General features: G+C 40.4%; 1 protein-coding gene across 2 annotated transcripts; it reads left to right on the top strand.

Annotated features, from left to right (window-relative positions):
- The first annotated feature begins 3,476 nt into the window (after window positions 1-3,476).
- Window positions 3,477-17,914, top strand: LOC110984786 (dual specificity protein phosphatase 22-like). 2 transcript variants are annotated; one of them, XM_087138101.1, is made up of 9 exons: window positions 3,477-3,861; window positions 4,840-5,052; window positions 6,090-6,149; window positions 7,384-7,417; window positions 8,260-8,342; window positions 9,430-9,479; window positions 10,490-10,564; window positions 11,140-11,311; window positions 12,968-17,914. In XM_087138101.1, exons 2-9 carry the CDS (start codon window positions 5,032-5,034, stop codon window positions 13,154-13,156), a joined length of 684 nt encoding a protein of 227 aa, XP_086994227.1. In that variant the 5' UTR covers window positions 3,477-3,861; window positions 4,840-5,031; the 3' UTR covers window positions 13,157-17,914. The 2 variants fall into 2 exon arrangements, with proteins under 2 accessions (XP_086994227.1, XP_086994228.1); XM_087138102.1 differs by lacking the exon at window positions 6,090-6,149 and having other exon boundaries at window positions 3,482-3,861.
- Window positions 17,915-18,594: the final 680 nt, after the last annotated feature.

Genomic DNA, 18,594 nt, shown 5'->3' on the forward strand with positions numbered 1-18,594 from the left:
TACAGACCTACACAATGTGGGTGTGTTCTGTCACATTAAAGGGTACAGGCAATGAATTTTTCCTACACAGACTTTTTATGCAACTTTGTATTCTTTTCACTTGCATAAATATTATTTGAAAACCTTTAATTAGTGCATTAATTGAACACTCTACTTTTCAAAACATGTAAAATTGTCCGTGTTTTTAGTGTAGGATGCAGTTGTTATGATGTCATTCAGGGGCCACCGCAGAAGGGCAAAGGCGGCCAGTGGAATCAACGTCTGGACATAGTCTTGGGTGCCGTCTTTTGGGTTATGTAGGAATGGCACTGTTCGGATTAATCTTTGCTCTCCAAATTGCGAACCCTTAAATTGCTCAATGAAAGCATTACCGAGGGGGTCGCTTGTTTGCATATTGTATCACCAAAGAAAAGGAACAAAAAACTTAAAGCAGCAGAGTATCGAAATTTAAGGTAGAAATTTAGTAAAATCAAAATTATGCACGCATACACATAAATTGTCGGGCGGCTGAAAGCATGAGCAGCCCAGGAGTACAAATTTCATTGCCTTTATTTTAGGTTTTCCAGATATTTTTACCGATTTTTTTCAGAAAACACTCTGTCATTATAGCTATTGCATTCTGGTCTAAGCAATGACGTCCATTTGTGCCTGGTGGGGATGGGGGAAAGGGATTTGTCTTTGGAATGTCTTTCCCGGCCATTGAAATTTGAAGGGGGAGGGCTGACATCATATGACAGGGGCGATGTTCATGATACAGATGTACATTTGAATATGTATTACATTCTTGCAGAATCTTACATCATTTAACTTGAGTGGTACATGGTACTCCAAATCACGAGGTTGTTTACTGACTTACTTTATCACTGCCATTTCTCTTGACCTCGTGCGTTCCGCAAGAGCAAATATTTTAGTTTTTGTTTTAAAATGCCCTTAAGCCAGACAGTTGTAACTCTGACGATATTAGATTTCCCGACTGAAAAGTGAAAAGGACTGCGATCGATAATCTGAAAGAAAGTCGGACTGCACATTAGTACCCTGAGCAATTTCGAAGGGCCTCTCACTCTTTTTGCCGCCATGGCTAGTTACGTGCACTTTCTCCTAGAAATGGCATTACAGTTTTCTCATGACTTGGGAAATTTGTCTGAGCCCACTGCTCTCCATTATTATATTCTAAAATAACAAGAAAAAGAAGGCTAACTAAAACACGAGATTATTAAACTGCACCGCATAGACCACACGGTGTAAAATGAAGACGAATCTGCAGAAGGGTACAAAACTATAATTAAAAAACTGTCATTCATTTTTCACAAGCTGTTGTAGGCTACTTTATATGTAGCCTTGGTCACAGCGTTCGTCATTCGTCGCAGCGCACGCGCGGCGCGCACCTGCCGCTCGAAATCAAGGCGAAGAGCGACCTCACACGGTCTAAGAAATATGCAAATCAGCTGAACCAGGACTTCAGCTGATTTGCATATTTCTTAGACCGCGCGATTTCGCCATGATCTTCGCCTTGAACTTCGAGCGGCAGGTGCACGACTGCCGGGCCTTGACCAAGGCTACTTTATCTGGGGTTTTTTTTTCGAAAGAGTTTGTTCAGTTACATTTAGGATTGTAATTAGGTCAACATCTTTTTAGATGTCAACCAAAAGCAATATTACGTTAAAATATGTCATGTCAGTATACAATAAAATTCAAATTCAACAACAGATGCAGAGTAGAGAGCGGGCACTCAGCGTGCGCCTACCCTATTTGTATTTGTCGATTTTTTTTTCCATTTTGAGATTTTTCTCGTATGTGGTTATTTCATCACTTTTAAAGACAGAAATTATCATACAAAAATAAGTCCTGCTCACATAGCTACGTTCACCTAGTTTTGGGGAGGGGGCACCCCTTTTCTGTAAGTGCTGGATCCGAATGGGTGTTTTTGACGTTTCTGTAGACATTACATGGACTGTTCAAATTTCGAGTAAAATGATGAGTGAACTACTGACACATAATGCAATATTTTCAAGCATGAAGAAAGCAGGGTATATTGCTTTAGCCAAAAATTCGGCTGAGGCAAATCTGTTTTTCGCATTTTTGCACAGCGGGATCATTGCATAAGGGGACACACAGCAAAATAGGGGTGTTAAATCGGTGTTATGTCAGAGGACTATACCAACACTTCTCACCAGTGTTAAAACTATTGGTATTATTTCAACACACCCTGGTGTTACGTTTTACACCCACCAGTGCACTCATCATTTGTAGGTGTGCAAAGTAAACCCAGCGGTGTTAAAGTAATATTATGGTGCGGTCATCTGATAACACCAATTGTGTTTTTTAACACCTCAGTTTTCGCATTGCACGGAATCGTTTGAGAAATGATCTCGAAAGATATGTGTGAGTTTTGATAACACTAGGACGTATTGTCTGGGTTGCGGAACGAGTTGAAAGGTACAGTCCATCATTTGTCATTTGTGCATTATGTTCCTTTTGTCAACAGAATTGTCGAATGCCCAACTTGATTTAGAACAAACCCAATGAAGAGGAGAGAAGCAATGTTCCAGGATGTTTAGGTTGTGACTGGTATTACTGTGCTTCCACAGCGCAGCATAATGAAATGTAGATCTACTATAAAACAGTCGCACGGGTTGAGGCATTACCGAATAAGAGATAACGCAATCACACGTGTGAAGCCCAACCACAGTGGTTGTGTTTTTTTTATTGTGCATGTCCACCGTGACTGTAATAATATTAGACTCGTGTATGTTGGAGCCATTCGTCGGCCGGTAAAAACACCAGCAACTGCGGTAGTCAACTTAGCGGTTAAAACATGGAGCCCAGCAAATGGTTTGTGATCTGTGGGGTGTGGGTTCGAATCCTGTGTCGAAATTGTGGACAGGGAGGTTATATACCGGTAATAGGAGCTTTGTGTATGGTTGAGAAGTTTCACGTGTGAAGTTTTTATGGTTGGTTTAGTCTTATACATGTACTATATGTGCATGGTTGTGATAGCTGCGGTGGCTTCATGCGTGAATTGAATTTCAAGTTAAGCTCCGGGCCGCCCTGGGAATTGATCCGGAGACAAACGTCTCCGGGTGCATTCCACCAACTTCTGGTTGTATTTCTGCGCGCGAGCTCATTAAGATTGTGTGATCCATCGGGGTTTTTACAATAAGACAGGCCATGACCAGGAGGCAACATAGAAACATTTCTATAAATCCTTTTTTGGAAAAATGCGGGCGGCTACATTCAGAAATGAGCCCTTAGTTTTATTGCTATTTTATCTTCGTTCAAACTTGAAGGCGAATAAAAAAAGAAAAATTCGTGATTTACCCCCATGAAATTGAAACGAAAAGTGATCTGGCTATAATCTTGAATTTCCAGTGAAAAAAACGAAGGTGAACCTCTTCGTGAGAGTCAACAGGCGGCGCTATTTCGGTCCGATTTTGCACTGATATGGGCACGTACTTGGTGTAGTGCAACCTCCGCGTGACCGAAAAAGTCAGTTTGTAGGTGTGGCTGTTTTATTCCTCCATGATTGCACCAAAGATCAGCGTCTGGGACCATGAATATTAGGAGACTGATTTGCGTGTCGGAGATCAAACCCAACAAATAAAACTCTAGTCATAAAATGTGTAGAGAAAATTTGTCAAAATATTGCCTTCAAGGGCGAACTCTGATGAATTATTGAAGTTCTGGAGACCTTTGACCTGCGGAAAGGATTTTAAATAGACTGGTTCCTAAACAAGCGTTACCTCTTACTCAGCAGATTGTAGGAGAGTACAGGTACCTATAGACATCGAGACTAGTGACATCAAACACTCAACTAGAAATAAACACTGGGGAATTGCATCCGGCTGATCACACTAGCAAAGGGTAATGTCCTCCTGTTGATTCTTTGATTTTTGAGGCTGCCTTGGCCATTCTTTTTGTTCAGAAAGGAAGGCAATATTCAAGCTTAATTGGCAATCCGAAAAAATTCCATTCTCATGGCATTTGTTTACGTTTACACTAGGCCTATACAGACATGACATACGTGACAGTCATAATAATATGCCACTTGTTTAACTTATCCAAGCGTGAAGTACAGTGTACATGTATAGGCCTAAGTTATAACACTAGACATACCTGCAAATCTATAAATGTGTAAATCGTTGAAATTGAAAGGAAGTACTTCCAGAACTGTAAGGTTTTTCAAACCTGGGAGATAGCCATGTACAAACTCTGTTTTGATTCAGTCTCAATCTCATTTACATGTATTTCTCGACATAACAATATGATAAATATCACAGATTTACAGTGATAAATGGGGCCTCTAAAAAGCAGAGCTTGTCTGGTAGTGGCCCCCAGAAATGCAATTAAATAACAACTACCAACACACACATGTGCACTTACCTTACACACCTAGTATGGATATTCCTTTCTTTTCGTGCAGTTAAGAAAACTCAGTGAAAATACTTGTTTTTCTTGAACTGAGAACGCCATTGTCAGCTGGCTTTTTGTACAAGATTTCCTTGACTATTCCTCTTCCTTTTATGACAGTTGACCCCATCCCCGAATGCCTCTAAACTTCTTTTTCAGAGAAGGGGAAATGTCCTGTGGACATGTGTAAGTCCACAGAACGTCTTCCTTTCCTGCATCGTGTGGACACCTTTTCTTCACAAGTCCACACTAGGTATGTAAGGTTAGTGCACTTATACAAACGTGTACATGTAAACATGGTAAATGTGGCAGAAATTACCAGGGACAAAACGTAACCAGTAAAACATACCAGTAGAAAACACCATGGAGCGACACGATACTGTGGCAGTTCAGTAGATTTGCTCAATTATTTTTGTTTCGTTTTGTCTCAAGAGGGCTTAGAGAGCAAGATTGAGTCCACTTCTTATTCAGCACGGCATCAGCCAATCTACGAAAGGGATTATCCCACCGATGCCGCATCACCTGTGCTGCTTGGCAGGAAGGGAGGACCCACCGTCTTGGACTGAACTCTGTTAGAAGACATTCCGTGAAGCATTTAACTATTGTCCCATCCGAGGTCACAGCATGGGGATTGGCATGAGTGAGGTATACATGTATTTACTTCCGTGAGTGCCGGGGGGGGGGAGAGGAGAGGAGGGGGAGAACAGGAAGGGGAGAACAGGAAGGGTAGAGTGGAGGGAGGGGTTTAGACCAACAGAATCTGGTGTTAAAAGAGGCTTTTTTTTCAAGTACGGACTTATACTGTTGCTATTTTATAATGCCAGACAGGCATATCGGTATACTGTCCCAAAACACTAAAAATCATGTTTGCAAATTCGTGGACTCAATAAGGTCAATTTCTCTCTCCTGAAAGGTAGGTTAAATCTTTGGAAAAATCACAGAAATGGGCTGCCGAATAATCCTCGAATGTATTACTTGAAAGAAGGTAAATAACAGGGTTGGTCAGTCTGTAAAATGTATCCGCCCAGAATGTTGCTGATCTTGAGAAAACAGAAATTTTGTTCTCTTTTTTTTTTTTTGCGATGGTTGACCGACCATTTTATCTGTTTGTTTCATTTTCAATACACACCACAATTGTTAACCGGCACCAATTTTATGCGTAGTGTGTTCAGATGATGTGGGGGTCTGAATAACAAATAAACGGGTAATACTAACAGCAGCTTAAAACATACTGGCAGAAATTTACCAAATACATTCTAAACTGAAATTAGAGGACACTAAGTGTAAGGTACAAAGTAAAACGTACATTGGAATTGGATCAGTTTGAAGTTAAATTTTATTTTAGGAAAGGATTTTCTTGACGCGAAAACTCAAACTCAAAATCACCCCCCGAAGCAAAATGGTATGGTCCAAACATTGTGGCCATTTTTGAGCTGTGTAGCGAGCATAGTGAGAGGATTTCGTCAACAAAAAACATGATTTCCACACATTAAACCTCCTGTGTTTTGAGATGTAAGTTCCTCGTTGCCCGTAATTATAGTCAACGAGGAATGGAGTTTTGAGACTTTCATTGACGTTTAAACTGACGTGAAAGTGTGGTCATTCACTAAGCATGATCGTGCACACACGTGCATACTCGTGTCAGTGTCACGGACACGAGTCGACTGCATACTTTATTCCAGGATGAAGTTTTTTCCATGAATCCACAATGCCACATTGTTGAGGAGGCGCATTACTCCAAGGTAAATTCTCTGATTACTGTTGTTTTTAAAGGGAAAGAGAACCTGTCATGCTGACATGATCCTGCGGGTGTTGTTCACTATGAAAACCCTGTAGTTCATAGATTTTGTGCAAGATAAATTACAAGATCTTCGATTTAATCGTTGAAAATGCCACGGTGTTTTTCTTGATTAGTCACAAAGCAGTTGACTCAAACATGAAACAAGTGAGTGGAATGCGAGTTGCAGTAAATCTCATATCCCATCATCAGCCAATCATGTGAAATTACGCCCAAAAATTAAAGGTGTCACCTCCCTTTAAAAACTAAAGTAGTTTTATTGTGGTCAATATGTCTTGTTTTTTACTGCAGTATCTCATGCATTATCCAACACACCAGTTTCTTGGTAGATTCTGCCAGGTTCTCTGCCCTGTCTGCAAAAGCTTTGAAGCAGCTTGACATTTTGAAGTTCTTGTTTGTCCACTTTGAAATTTTCTGTTTTCTGACAATGTCATGGTATATATGTGGATATCAGGCTTATTGAATATACAGTCCATGAGCAATCCTCTTGTGGGTGAAACAAGTTCATGAATATTCAGACTCTCCCATGAGCCACCAATGGTATGAAAGAATAAGGGTGAAGTCATGTAGTGTACTTGTATATGTCTGTGCCTGACGTCTTCATGTGTATTTCTGACAATTTTTAAACAGCTTTTGTGCTGTTGGAAACACGGGGTTGAAATTAGGGTAAAACAATGCCATATCACTCAAGTTGGACAGTTGATAGGCAAACACACTACTGTCATATGTCACAGTTCTTTTCAGTTGTCTTGAATTTAGATTGAAAGTTGGCCATTAACCCTCCTACATGTATGTGGAAGTCACTCTTTGGTAAACACCTCAATGAAGCACAGCTGTGTCGTGTTGTGCACTGCACCAACTGTCCCTCACAGGAATATCAGATTGCACTTTTGTGCTGCCCAACAACTGCGCTTCACTGTTTCATGTGCATAACTGTGCAGTAAGCCAAATGCAGTGAAGAGGACTGCACAAAAGCCCTGGGTCATTTTGTGCTGACGACCTACTGTGTACACACTGAACCTGTGCATGTTTGAGTTCCATATAGAAAATACATGCTCACCAGTGACTGTGGGCATTTGTGCACATTTGTGCTGTAAAACCAAAGGAGGGTTAACAGCAGCTGGAAGGAAAGAAAGAATCTGACATTTTGCATATTTTTCGGGATTTTCTCTATACAGATCATTCCTGGTCTCTATGTTGGAAATTTTAGAGGTAAGAGTGTGGCTATGTGTGTGTGCAGTTCTCTTCAGGGTGAGACTCAAGCCCCTACCCCCCCCTCCACATTAATCCATCATTGCCAGTTAATGATATCCTTCTTCCTGTATGGCCCATTACGTGGGTTGAAGCGATCATACATGTAGCTATCTGAGGAGGGCTTAAAACAAAAAAATATCAAATTTTGTGACGGGGAGCTGCCATGAGCCGTATGCTTGTCCAAGCAGAAGTTGGGGATCTGAAGAGTCTAGTGGACGTCATGGAGTCAAAGGGTTAAAAGCAGCAGCTCAAGTGATACAGCGGTTGTCAAGGAAAGGCCATGTTTTTTGCGGTGCATTGTGGGAAATGGTAGAAAAATTTCATTCGCTGGCTATGCACAGGGAACTTGAATTATTCCCAATGTCTGTTTGTCAGGAAAGAAGTGTATTTTGAAAGCAGTTTTAATTAATCCTTCTTTCTTCAGGATGGAGTGTCCCAATCCATCAAAAATTTCCCCAAGTTGTCTACTAGACATGTGCTCAAATCGGAACAAGATGGCGATGCTTTTGTCGACTGTCAACATGAAAAATGGCCTCTCCATAGTGACCTCTTGGTAGCGCACTGTGTTGTGAATCACCTTGGCATTTTACTGGAAACCAACCCAAATCCTCTCGAGTTAATCAGACCACCCAATGGTTTTAACTTTGACTTACAAGGAGCATTGATAGTCCTGCCAAAACAGCTACCGAGCTGTACCGGTACCTTCCTGATTGATTCGTTTGAAATCCTCCAAGACCTCCCAGCGGATAGTGAAGAAACTTGGAGAGTTTAGAGTTAATCAATTATTTCTTCTCTTACAGATGCTAAAGATCAGGAAGCCTTGCATAATAACCGCATCACCCACATTGTGACTATTCATGACCATGCAAAAGTGCCATTACCTGTAAGTTGGAACTTCCACCTGAATAAGCCTTTTGCGGGTTAACTTTAAATGAAATCGAGTACACTGGGTTATCTGATTGCACATTGAAGTATTAATTTGAATTCCTCAGACTAATGACGCTGATGCTATCTGCCTTAATTAGGAGCACCCACTCAAATCAATAAAAAGAGTTGTGTTGGTCAGGAGTGCTCATTTTGTTGGTAGCGATGCAACTGTTATGCATGCATTTCATAGTCATTTGTGAACCAGCAAAGTGCAGTTCCTACCTAAGGAGCCTGCGTTACTAGGAAAATTTCCCCCTCTAGTCCAGCTCAATGCCTATGTCTCTTGATTCTTGCAAGCGTTTGCAGAGCAACCACCATCTCTGAAATGGACTGGTTCCTTTGTGCCCTTCTTATCCATTGAAAACAGTGTATTTGTGCAAAGCGTGTCTTATGTAACTATTAAGCAAAAGCTTGCCCCGAATCACGAGGTATAGCAACAGTGTCCTTAGCATGTAGAACTCATATCGTTATGTTCACATGAATTTAAAGAACTCAGTGAACCAAATATTATTCAAATTAACTCTAATAAGGCTTTTATTGCTGATTATGGTCTTACGTTTTAAATCCTCTAAGGCTGTCAGAACTGCCACTTTAACCATAAAGTACCAACCAGCCAATAGTCCTTTGGTAATCCTCCAAGGATGTCAGAACTGCCACTTCAGCCATAAAGTACCAACCAGCCAATAGTCCTTTGGTAATCCTCTAAGGCTGTCAGAACTACCACTTTAACCATAAAGTACCAACCAGCCAATAGTCCTTTGGTAATCCTCTAAGGCTGTCAGAACTGCCACTTTAACCATAAAGTACCAACCAGCCAATAGTCTTTCGGTATTCATAAATCGTAACCACACATTATACACTTAGATGACTTGTCGATGGTTTCAGAGAAATACATCCCAAAATATGAAGTTCCTTTTCCTGGTTTCATACAAATACGATTAATTATGTTTAATGGTTGTGGAAGAGAGAGATAGCAATGAGAATATATTTCTTGATGGGAGAGTTTTTTGACTGAGGTTTATTGTGTTCTGTTTTCATTACAGCATATTGAATACCTGACTTTAAATTCACCAGATAATCCAACAGCAAATATGTAAGTCTGTGACCGTAATATGTCTTTGCATGAGTTTAAGTGCTTCGCCTTTGTTGTTTTCTTGTAAGAGCCACAAACCTGCCACTGACTTCACAGGGTCCTTACTGTTTCTCTTGGTTTCATATTGTACGAGACTCCTTCGGAAAAATTAAAATAAACTTGGAGAAAGAAAAAGATTAAAAGAATAACGCTGAATAAGAAAATCAAAGAAATTAAAATTGGAGCATGTTAAACTCAAACTTTTGAATGACTTAATAATAGAAACCTGTGTGAGTGAATGTGAAATGCACATGTGACAAGCTTTCGCATCACACTCGCCATGCACCATTCAGTGATTTTCATTGAAGGGGTCATACTATTTAGCATAATAAGCGTCAACAAGTTATTCAAGCATATTCATGCAAATACTTTATATTTACGATATTAAAATTAGGCTCCTACATATCATATTAGTGTATCACATTATCTAAAATGATATTTGAGTGTGGAAATTTGAGTGACAAAGTCGGTTCTGCTTGTGCGTCCAACGGGCAACCAACCTGATATTTGAGTGTGGAAATTTGAGTGACCATGACAAAGTCGTTTCTGCTTGTGCAGTCCAATCGGCTGCCATCTTGTTTTCACGTGGACAGTAGAAAAAAAGAAAGGTGTCGGGCACCCATACATAGTGATAAATTATTGTTTTCCTGTGAGAATCTGGAAGCAAATTCACTTTTTTCTCTTACACAGCTGCAGATGTCGCAGTCTCTTAAATATGATAAAACTACTCTGAAATCTTCTTTGAAATCTGATTTTCAAGTGGTTGATGTCTTCGATGATGCTACTTGTGTGTGCTGATGCTTGTTGATGCTAAAGGGCACAACCACATTGGAGTGCCTTATTACATGTACATGGCAGCTCTCTCTGGTTGTTGACTTCCCTGCAAATATAGCCAGGTTTGGTCATTCTAAGCTTCCAGCAGTGTGCTAGTTATAACAATTGGATTTTTCTTTACGCTGATTTTATTGCAGATCTCAGTTTTTCCATAAGGCTACTGAGTTTATACACGAGTGCAGAATACATGACGGACGAGTGCTCGTTCATTGGTACGTGTATGTTTATGTTTGTTAGTGGGAATGTGTTGAAAGTTGGGAGAAATATAGAAATTTAGACAACAAAAATCGGCTTCTGTCAATTGTTTGTCAAGATTGCAAAGCTCACTATTATTTTTAAAAATTACATTCTGATAATGCATAAATTTTGTAACATTGTAAGGTGGATTCAAAAAGATGTACTCTCTGAACGCATTCTATTTGCGAAATGGATGGCGAATTATATACATGTATATGAATAATTGGTGCATGAGCAATATTGACATGGCAAGCATAGAGGGGACAAGCATGGTTGATTGTACATGTTATGATTGATGTCTTACGTAGTCTACAAAACAAAAGCCATGGGCTACAAAGATTTGGATGAATTGGGAAAAACATTAATGTTTAAAAAAATGAGAAATTTTTGACACTTAACTTTCCAACGGTAGTAATACCTAGGCCGTAAGTAGAATAATTGTTGTAATATTTGCATTGTTGGTTGTGGGTAGGGATGCTGTTGATAGTCCTGTCTGGTCCATTCCATTCAAAGTAGTAAAAACTTTTCTGTGTATGCGTTGGTTTTGCAGCATTGCAGGGGTTTCAAGGAGCGTGACCATTGCTGTTGCCTACCTGATGTCCGTCACTGACCACGGTTGGAGGGACTGCCTGCGGGCCGTCAAGCAGGCCCGGCAAGTGGCCAACCCCAACTTTGGCTTTCAGAGACAACTGCAGAACTTTGAGAATACTGAGTTAAAGGAGGTAGGGAAACTCGATCGCTTCCGGTCCAGTGTGGAAAGAACACAAGCACCTGCCCATTTATAACTGGAGACACTTTGAGTAATGACTAAGTCAATGACGAGGTAGCAGGTGCATTTCTGTAACCTGTCAGAAAAGTGCTAACACAGGCAATGTCATATGCCTGCTCTCTAGCAACGGTTGTCTTTTGATATTTGGTGGTGAAATTTGATGAAGACAGGATGTTAATCACCTGAATGCCCATAGTAAACAAACATTGACCCATGTTTTGGTTAATGCAAATGTGAGCTTCAGGCATACGTATGGCCATAGATGAATGGTTATTGCACTCTGGATTAACCGCCATATTAGGAATGTGGAGCTCTTGTCCCCGCCCAAAAAAGGGGGAAGGAAAAAAAAGAAAATTGCTAGTTAAAGTCCACAAAGAAATTGGGTGGAAAGGAAAAGAGCGTGTGTTTAAAATAATGTGACTGGACCTCCAAACCCAGACTTCATAGGCACTTTATCTCTGGGGTATATGTGCCTTCCTAAATCCTCAGATGCCATCCATTGTGCAGACTTTTGTTACCACGTCTTTGAAATCAAGGCCCACAAAGAGTAACACTGACTGGGCTCTGCCTTCCTCAATCCTGTAAAATCTCCTTGGATCTCCTGCTGGACATTTTGGAGGATCTGAGGGTTAGGGTTCTCTTGGTTCTCAAAGGTTCTCTGATGTCCAGTTTTGTAGTCCCACATTTGCAGGTGTCCATAAAGTAACTGAGGAAGTTATTGTTGAAAAGCATCTACTTGGCTTGAAGATGTGGGACTAAACTCGGTGTGGAATAATTCTTTCTGGCAAGGTGTCATTTGGAAGACAGCAACGAAAGCTGGCAGTTTCTAATGATGGGTCTTAAGACGCAGTTTTGCAAATTGCCTTCTATAATTTGTTTTCCAATCGGGCATGTCCCAGATTTTGAATTTGGGTGCAATTCAAAACATGATTCTGTGACTCTTGATTTGCACTCGAGATCCTAGAATTTTTTTTTTCAGAATACATGTATACAGCGTTTAATGAGCTGAAACTTCAAACAAATTCAAGCAGTACACAAGATGTCAAGATGCAGATATTTGCGGAAGAGATGATTAGCAACACCGCAGTACAAAGAAAATGCAGTGCAACGGTGTCTGAAAGTTTTGCATAAAATGCTGTGTTTCGGAAGTGAAACCATTCCCTTAAAGCTTAACTTGTAGCCTCCTTATCTCACATTCATACACGGAGGTTAGCTCTTTTATTGGACGTTGCAAATGGAGTTGTTGGGTTTGTTGCCATGAGAAGAAAAATGGGTAAAATGTGCGATACTCGAGCAAGAGAGAATTCCTGGTACGTGTATGTCCATCGTGCCAGTGGGTGTTCATGTACGACCTGCTCTAATGACCCAACAGAGAAGTCTTCCAAGTCGGACGTGCTGTCTGCTTCCATGATTGCTTAAGTGTTGATAAAACATTTCTACATGAGTGCGTCTCTTCATGCCAACTTGGAAACTAGGCATTACTTGTGAGCGGTCTTTTTGACACGACTGGTGAGTTGCGACTGGTCTCGCAATGCTCTCAATTGCAACACTCTGGCACCAGGCGACAAGGAACTTAGTGTGGGTTTTTTACTTCGTCGTATCTCAACAGGTCAGAAAGAGGATTAAGGAGAGATATTCCGACACGCTGTGGGAGCAGGACACCTCAGCCATACAGCAACTCCTGGACAAGTGCAATCAGAAGCCAGAGTCCAAGGACCCAGAAGAGGATTTGTATCCGCTAGCTTATAATGCCTACGCATCGCAGCCCCCCGGAGACATGCCACCTCTGGACACGTAACTATCAAGCTGAGGCTTGTGAGCGGATAAAACTCTGAACACTGGTGCATTTTGGTTGCTTTGTTTGAAGGCAATATTCTGGAAAAATTAGTCATTATTGTAGTGACAGGGTTTGAGGTTTATAAAAAGTCGGGTCTACTGTCCAGAGCATTTATATTTGTTTATCATGATGCTGGAAATAGACTGGAGCTGTTCTAATTCCAATAAAAGATTTGCAGTTATAAGCTAGGAAATATTGGTGCAGGGAATTCAGTGTTTTAAGCATCTAGGTCTTACCAACTTCAACCGCATTGATAACCAGGATCATTTACATTTCAAGAGTTTTGGTAAGCAATTACTGGAACGACAGTACTCAAAATTCATTGTGGGATGATGAAGAAGCAGTAAAAATCTCAACATTCTGCACAATTCATGCAGTTTCTACCAGACTTTTAGGAAATTGAATATGAACATACTGGTCTCTGAAAGGGTTTCTTCATTTAAATCAAAGGGGTCCATGCAATGCAGTTATTTTACTACAACCACTGAAAATGCACCTTTGTGCTTCAAGTAAACTTTATTTTCATTTTTTGGGGGGCTATTTTGACAAATTTTTCAGGGGACTTCTTGATTTTTATGCTCATGTAAATTTTCATGTTCACGAGCAAACTGTGATGTCATCCCAAACCCTGAACCTCAATGTTGCATTGATTTGGGCATAAAAAAATGTTTGGATTTGTTCATGTTTCACTGTTGTAAATCTCCATTTCTTAACCCTAACTGCCCAAGGGTTGCTGGACCTAACCTTCCCCATTCACACAAAGTTAAACACCCATATGGGACTTTGTGCACAGAGGCTGTTGGACTTAGTTTTTCTGAGGTATGCCAAACCCAATGCAAAAGCCAGCTGTCTGGGCCTACCAGACCTATCCCTACAGAATTAAGCAGTTTACTACTGTTTAATTCTGTGTGGTTGGGGAATGTTAGGGTTAAGTGAATTATTGTTGGTTAAGTACAAGACAATAAGCCAAGAGCAGCGGTTTGTCATGTTTGTTTTCAAAAAAGAAATTTGAGTTCAAAATCTGACCACAAAAACATGCAAATGAAGTGTCTTCCTGTTTTTCATCACAGCAATAGGGCCCTCACTTTTCCAGAATAATGCAGACAATTTTGACACTTTTTAGACACATTTTGACATTTATCAGGAGTGCACTTTTCAATATGCTTGACACAAAAATATCATCTTTTTTACAGTGGAGAAGAGTGTAAAGGTGCAGAAATTGTGTGTCTGAGAAAAATTCAATTCACGGACCCTTTAAGGTTAATGAAGAATGCTGACTTCAACATCTTACTCTTCTAAGGGTGACTCTAGTTTCTCTTTTCCAAGTTAAACATAACATTCCAAGTCCGATAGACAAATCCAAGGAGACACCATTCCTGCAGGGCCATGACACTCACGTACTGTCCTTAAGTTGAGGCTATTGGTCGCAGGGGAATGTAATGCGAGCGTACCACCTACCTACAAACAGGAATGCCCCGCAGTAATGGTTTCCAGTTCTTTTCCCTGGATTCATCTATACCCATATTTATTGATGTTTCCCAAAGCACAAAGTCAATAATTGCACCCTGCTGTAGAGGTTTTTCATGTGATGTAGCATGATGGGCATTTCAGGAAATGTACCGCGTCTGTAGAGGTGCATGCAGTTTTGAGTCTGTGTCTGTTGGCAGTTTCATGTATGCCAGATTGTTGAGAGACTTTGGAGGTGCGCATGTTTCTGCGCACATCTGTGTAAATTGAACGATTATCACAAGACACACATGGGAGTTTATCCTACACCTAAGCTGTGGAGAAAGAGGTGATAATGAATCCAAGAAGACATTGGCTGCTCTTCTCTTAAAACCATTACTCCCAAGGACGTTCACCAGGATCACTCCTTTATTCTTCAAAATCCTCCATGTTGGAAATGTGTCCGCCTATTCTTTGTACTCAACTGCCAAGGAGAGTCAAAGAGTATCAATGGCTCACCCCCACCATAATCCTTAATCCTGCTAAATCCTCGAGAATCTATGGGTGAATCTAGCATGAGCCAAAAGAGTCAGGATGAATCCCACATCTTAACCTTTTGAAGGAATAAGAAGCAGCAGTGCATTATTCTGGTATAGAGCACTGCAGTGAATATGTTACGCACAACTGCGCGTGTTAAAGGCATTAGCATGAGAACCGGTGTCTAAACCAACATGCCCCGGGCACTCCATTCATTTGGACTAAACTTCTGGTTCAAAATGGCGTCACGTTTCGGTCCTCTATATAAACTGATGCAGGGGACAGGATGTTCTGAATATGAATAATCTGTCATCATCACACTTCTTTTTTGTAAAATTGTTTTCAGAATACCTTTTGAGAAACCCCATCGAAAATTCCTGGACAGACAAAATATGTTACTATTACCACATGAATAGGCTCGAATTGCTGAGCTGGGCAAAATGCCAGGCCTACTAACTTACCTCCATCAATTACTGTAACTACTGCCAGGGTAGGGATCCGGAGGGAGTTGGGTCTGGAGTTTTTAAATCTGGTCAAATATTATTTTCCATTTGGGAGACTTTCCTTTTCGTTTATAAGTATCAACAATAAATTCCAACACTTTTTTACAATTGCCTTTGAAGATGGTTAAAATTTCAAGTAAACATTTCAAATGTTTTCATTTCAGGGAAAGAGTAATTCTTTATGTGGTTATGCATGTATGTACGTGTACAGATGTGACTCTTGAGACTTTTTTCTTGCATTTAAGTATTCTGCATTTTGTTATAATGTTAAAATTTTCAAACAGTGGAACCTTGTCGTTTTAAACCATGGCCTTTCAGCCTTGAAGCTATGCATTTGAATGTTTTAGTTGCAATATATTTTTGTACAGCATACTATTAAAATGTTATGTGCTATGTATAAGTATAATTTTCTACATAAGGGTGAGTTTGTTAGAGAAAAACTTATAATTGAAGTTGTTTTTTCATAGTAACAGATCCATCTCAGTAAAACTGTTTTTCATAGTGAAGTGACAGACTCACATCCAAAAGTGCGGTGGTGGTCACCAATTTCTAGAGCAAGGGATATTACAAACCTCTTGAATTCTGTAGACATGTGACCCTACCGGTAGCAAATCACAGCCACATGAGTTACACACAGAACTTTTCGGGTACCAGCCTTTATCAAGTTTTGCAATGGAAATAAGGTGGAACAGTAATATTGTTGCCCATGTAATCCACATTCTCATCAACAGGTTACCACACTGAGAGGTACATACATGAGAATGTACCTCAAATAGGAGGTGCTCTAACTCAAACTAATATCACGCACAGTGTTTCCTAGTGAAAAGTCGACCTCAATGGAGGTTTTTCATGTGATGTAACAGGACTAGCAAAGGCATTTTAGGAAGCGTATCATATCTGTGGAGGTGTGTGCATTTTCGAATCTGGCTATTTCTTTTGGTAATTTCATGTATGCCAGACTGTTGAGAGATCTTGAAAGCACGTTTCCATACACGTCTGTGTAAATTGACCATCAAAAATCACGACTAAAATCCTTTATACTCACGTCATGGGATCCTGCCATATACTAAACTGGTGGATTTTCTTGAAACAAAGTTCAGTGATAAATCGTTCACCCTACCTCTCTGGACCTTTTTGCTATGAACATTCCTGATTCCAACAGAATCCTCCACTGTGCAGTAAACCTATGACATAGTCTTTAGGTGTACATCAACATTCAAGGGTCACAAAGCCCATGGAAAGTAAAAGTGGCTGGGACTCTACCTTCCCCAGTCCTGTGCAATCCTCCAAAACTGGGGGATTGTAAATTGGGGACCTTTTTCCTATAATAGAAGGGAGCGCTACACTTTAAGTTTTGAGTTCACCTTGGGAGATGACTGTGACATCATTCTCAATAACTGTAGGGTTGATATTGTCAAAACAGGGCAGGGTACTGATCTCTCAGACTGGATAGCGCGTGAGTTGTTTGCCGTGACAGCAGCTCGAAGTTTTTGGCCTTGATCCAAATATGGCTGCCTCAATGCACGGAAGCCTCGAGCATGTCATGACAATTTAAAACGGCATCAAGATATAACAAAATAGTCTGTGGGATTGGTAATAAAAATAAAGGGAATTTGTAGTTTTGATGCCCCTGTTGTAACATGTAGAAAAACAACCCGAGTCAATGTGAAATGGCCTGCACAGTCATGATACAACACCCCACGGTGGTCTTGAGCTTCGCACTGCGTGAGCTTATGTCAGGCCTCCGTAGATGGCACCTGGTGATTTGAACACTTGATCGCGATTTGCTTTTCACTCAGTTTATCATTATAGAGATTGGTGGGTCAGGACTGTTTGTGCAGAATCTGTCCAAGAAACCCAGCCTGTTTTAATTTGCAGGTTACCTGCAGTCACTGGTCACAAAGGCTAACAATTATTATTATTACAAGGCAGAGTCAAAGTTTTTATACCTACTTATACATGTTGCTTAGAGTACATTATCAAAAGGGGCGTTAAGGTTGGTACATAATAGTTTTGTAAAAGCTTTGTGGCACTTTTGTAATTCTGTTAATCCACATATTTTATAACCTTGATTTATGTGTCTGAACAGCTTATTGCAACAGAATATAACAGAAATTCAATAAGGGTAATTTGATATTACGTTAAATGTACAATTCAATTGATTTGAATATAAAATGCGTTTATAGGTCGGTATAAAATGTAATAAATTGGTTTAGAGATTGAACTAAAGGCACACGTTTTGTGATTGAGACAAGTCATTTTACTTTCATAGGATGGCAATATTCCGTTCTCCCAGTTTCATGTCGCCTGGCATTTTGACTCTTTGACCTCAGCAAGGCAGCTTTGATCTACCGCCGCCAACCGGTGAGTATCAACCATACGGACACAGTTACAGACTAATGATTGCAAAATCACCTGTTACAGAGATTCTATGATTACTGCCCCGAAAGCTGAAACTTTTCGCGCCACTTGGCATTGTCTTTACAGATGGAGTCTTCCACGGATTACTCTGTGATACAAGTATTTGTGCATTATAGTTCTGTTTGGCAAGTAAATGGAAGTGTAGTAGTCCTTGTGGGAAGTGGAAAATGGGAGAGGTTCCTTCCTGACTGACTGCCTGACTGATCTATCCATCATCGGGGGTGTAGAACCGTTCATGCCTGACGATCGCAAGTGAGCTGCCACAACTGCTGAATGAGGAGATTGTGGTCAGTCTTCAGCTGGTGCACCCAAGCAGTGTTGTATTCGAGTCCCTCACAAGTCTTTTCACAAGTCCAGTTACAAGTCCGTTCAAATGGCTAGTCATAAGTAACGGTGAACAATGACAAAAGAATGCTTCTGTCACAGCTCATTTGAATAGCTTGTGAATTGGCTAAAGACTTGTGATGGACTTATGATGGACTTACAGAGACT

Source organism: Acanthaster planci, linkage group LG06, assembly GCF_054643075.1.
Source record: "Acanthaster planci isolate LZ-2023a linkage group LG06, COTS_SCS, whole genome shotgun sequence".
In the NCBI taxonomy this organism is placed as follows: Eukaryota; Metazoa; Echinodermata; class Asteroidea; order Valvatida; family Acanthasteridae; genus Acanthaster; species Acanthaster planci.